This window comes from Grampus griseus (assembly GCF_964374135.1).
Source record: "Grampus griseus genome assembly, chromosome: 18".
Lineage (NCBI taxonomy): Eukaryota > Metazoa > Chordata > Mammalia > Artiodactyla > Delphinidae > Grampus > Grampus griseus.
In genome coordinates, this window is record NC_139012.1 from 13,338,789 (window position 1) to 13,342,097 (window position 3,309).

Consider the following 3,309-nt stretch of genomic DNA (forward strand, 5'->3'; position numbering starts at 1 on the left):
TTGGGTTTAAATGACTGCCTTCTCTCCGTGCATAAGCCCATTATGGCTTTTGGTCAAGGGAAAAGCTCTCCACTGTGGTTTTCTGGCTTCACAGCACCCTTGCTGGTCAGCAGTGCCTAACTCCTGTCACCCTTAGTTCTGTGTCTGTGGTAGTTCTACAAATAGCGATACCAGTGAGAGTAAATTAACTGAACCAGGAGAGAAACATTCGCTTTTGATTGGTAATACATGGTCCCAGGGAGCGCTGGCCTCTCACGTGTGGGTCCTGACAGCTGCCCTCTCGGACTCTGTCACACCTCAGTGCCTGGCAGGCTTCCTATCCCTGAACTATTCTTTCCCCAATTCATTCAGAATAAAAGTAATAAATGTTTAAATGCATTCTGAGATTTCTCTTGAAACCTCTTGAACTCTGTCACACCTCAGTGCCTTTGCACTCGCTATTCCCTTTACCTGGAAGGCCTTTCCTCTCTTCTTGCTAGTTTCAGATGAAATGTTCCCTCCTAAATGATGTTCCTTTAGTGCCCTCTCCTATTCTCTAAGTAGCTGTTCCCTCCCTTCTTTGTAATATCAGTAGCCTTGTACTATTCATCTATCAAAGGACTTAGTGATTAACACCTAACATTTATTGAGCACTTATTATGTGCCCAGTAGTGTTCCAAGTGTTTTTCGTGTCTTTTTTGGGGGGGATATATTGACAGTTCCATGAGATAGCGTTGTATTTTGTTAAAATAATTTCTCTGTCCATCTCCCCGAGTAGACTGAGATAGTGGCTTGTACATCTGTGCATGTTATTCATTTGGTATCTGTAGGACCTGGCAGAGTGCCTAACTAATACACAGTGGGTGCTTCATAAATATGTAAGTGGATGCATTTTACCAACAGCGTTTACATCCGAATAATAACCTAATTGTAAGTCATTCTTCTTTTAAATGATCTTCATGCAGAAATTCACAGTCAAAATTTTAGAAAACACTGAGAAGCAAGAAGAAGAAAGGTTAAAATCCCACTCCTCTCAGCCCTGGAGAGCGTTAGCAACTTGCTTAGGGACACACAACTACTCTTTGGCTAAACAGAGTCAAGGTCAGGGCCTCTGGCAATAGCACCCTAGCTCTTAACACTGCATGAAGCTATTGTTCCTCTTCCCCCTGCAAACACCCCCCCCCCCCACAACATGAGCAAATTATGTTGCCTGTTAAAATGGGTTGGAAGAGCTGAAATTTGAAAATGAAATCTACCAGACATATGATGTTGGAATGCACGAAATCTACATTTTAGCAATGTCTGGTATTCAGTCCCAGTCATGCCTTTGCACTTCCCATTGCATCCCTCATTTAGGGTCATCCAGATTGAGAGGCAGCACAGTGAGGCAGTTTGGAAAGAGAATGGGTTCTAAGTCAGACAAACATAGGTTCAAATCCCAGCTGTGCCACTAGTTGTGTTACCAGGAACAGGTCGCGGTTTTAGTCTCTTCTGTAAAATAGAGATAATAAGAAATGTCCTCAGCGTTTTGTCAAGTTTAGAGGTAACACATTGGTGAGGTGCCTCACGCGTGATTAGTGGTGGAGCTTGCTGTGGTCAAGTCTCTAATGGTGACACTCTAGGGCATACCTCAACAGCAACCTGGCCAAGTCGTCTTCTACAGCTACAACGTGGGGTTTTCCACCCCAGTCCTTCATTTTACTTCTCATAGTATTTAACTTTTATATTATTGTTAGATGTCTTTAGTAACTTGCCTTACAGTCATTTTCTTTGAAATTCAATTTCTTCCTCAGGGTCTCTTTGGAGATTAAAGAGAAAGAGTGGCAAATTTAGGCTGTTAGAGCAATTTTCTTTGAAAAGTGGATCATTGTTTTCATTACCCTACCGTTAATGTTTTCTATTTTCCTTTATCAGCGAGTTACTTTCTCTCGATTCGTATCGCCAAACTGCACTCTCTTGTTTTCTTGCAAAATGAAAGGAGACAACCATGAATGAGCCACTAGATGATGTTGCAAATGCTTCTGATTTCCCCAATTATGCAGCTGCTCTTGGAAACTGCACTGATGAAAAGATCCCACTCAAGACGCACTACCTCCCAGTTATTTATAGCATCATCTTCCTGGTGGGCTTTCCCGGGAACGCAGTAGCAATTTCCACGTACATCTTCAAGATGCGGCCCTGGAGAAGCAGTACGATCATCATGCTGAACCTGGCCTGCACGGACCTGCTGTACCTCACCAGCCTGCCCTTCCTGATTCACTACTACGCCAGCGGAGAAAACTGGATCTTTGGGGATTTCATGTGCAAGTTCATCCGCTTTGGCTTCCATTTTAACCTGTATAGCAGCATCCTCTTTCTCACCTGTTTCAGCATCTTCCGCTACTTTGTCATTATTCACCCGATGAGCTGCTTTTCCATCCATAAAACTCGATGGGCCGTGGTGGCCTGTGGGGTGGTGTGGACCATTTCACTGGTGGCCGTCATGCCCATAACCTTTCTGATCACGTCAACCACCAGGACCAACAGATCCGCCTGCCTCGACCTCACCAGTTCAGATGACCTCACGACCATCAAATGGTACAATCTAATTTTGACGGCGACCAACTTCTGCCTCCCCTTGGTAATCGTGACACTTTGCTATACGATGATTATCTACACCCTAACACAAGGACCTCAGACGCACAGCTGCCTTAAGCAGAAAGCTCGAAGACTAACCATTCTGCTGCTCCTCGTGTTTTATATATGCTTCTTGCCTTTCCATATCTTGAGGGTCATTCGGATTGAATCTCGCCTGCTTTCAATCAGCTGCTCCATTGAGAATCAGATCCACGAGGCGTACATCGTTTCTAGACCGCTGGCTGCCCTGAACACCTTTGGCAACCTGTTACTGTATGTGGTGGTCAGCAACAACTTCCAGCAGGCCGTCTGCTCGATGGTGAGATGCAAAGCAGGTGGGGACCTAGAGCAAGGGAAGAAAGTCAGTCACTCAAACAACCCTTGAAACGTTTCACATGCTCAGCCAAAAAGAAATGCTGGTATTTCACCTGTAACTTCTACGAAGTCCAGACTATCTCCCTCGGTGGAACTCTTAGGACATACTGTGCACTCAGGTAATGATGTGCCGGAGCCAGGGCAGGGCTGCTGTGAGTTCTTTGCAACCTGTCTATTGAGATCCTCAATACTGGTACATGCGTATCAGTAAAGAATTCAGATGCAGAATTGGAACTGTGGGAGGAAATCTAGTCTCACCAACTTTATATATATAAATTTATAAAATTATATATAGTGTGTATATATATATATATAAATTGATGTTCACCCCCTCGCCCT

General features: G+C 44.2%; 1 protein-coding gene across 1 annotated transcript; it reads left to right on the forward strand.

Annotated features, from left to right (window-relative positions):
- Positions 1-1,966: 1,966 nt before the first annotated feature.
- Positions 1,967-2,980, forward strand: OXGR1 (oxoglutarate receptor 1; the record flags this gene model as incomplete). The annotated part of the gene is made up of 1 exon (XM_082675512.1): positions 1,967-2,980. The coding sequence occupies one exon, from the start codon at positions 1,967-1,969 to the stop codon at positions 2,978-2,980; it is 1,014 nt and encodes a 337-aa protein (XP_082531638.1).
- Positions 2,981-3,309: the final 329 nt, after the last annotated feature.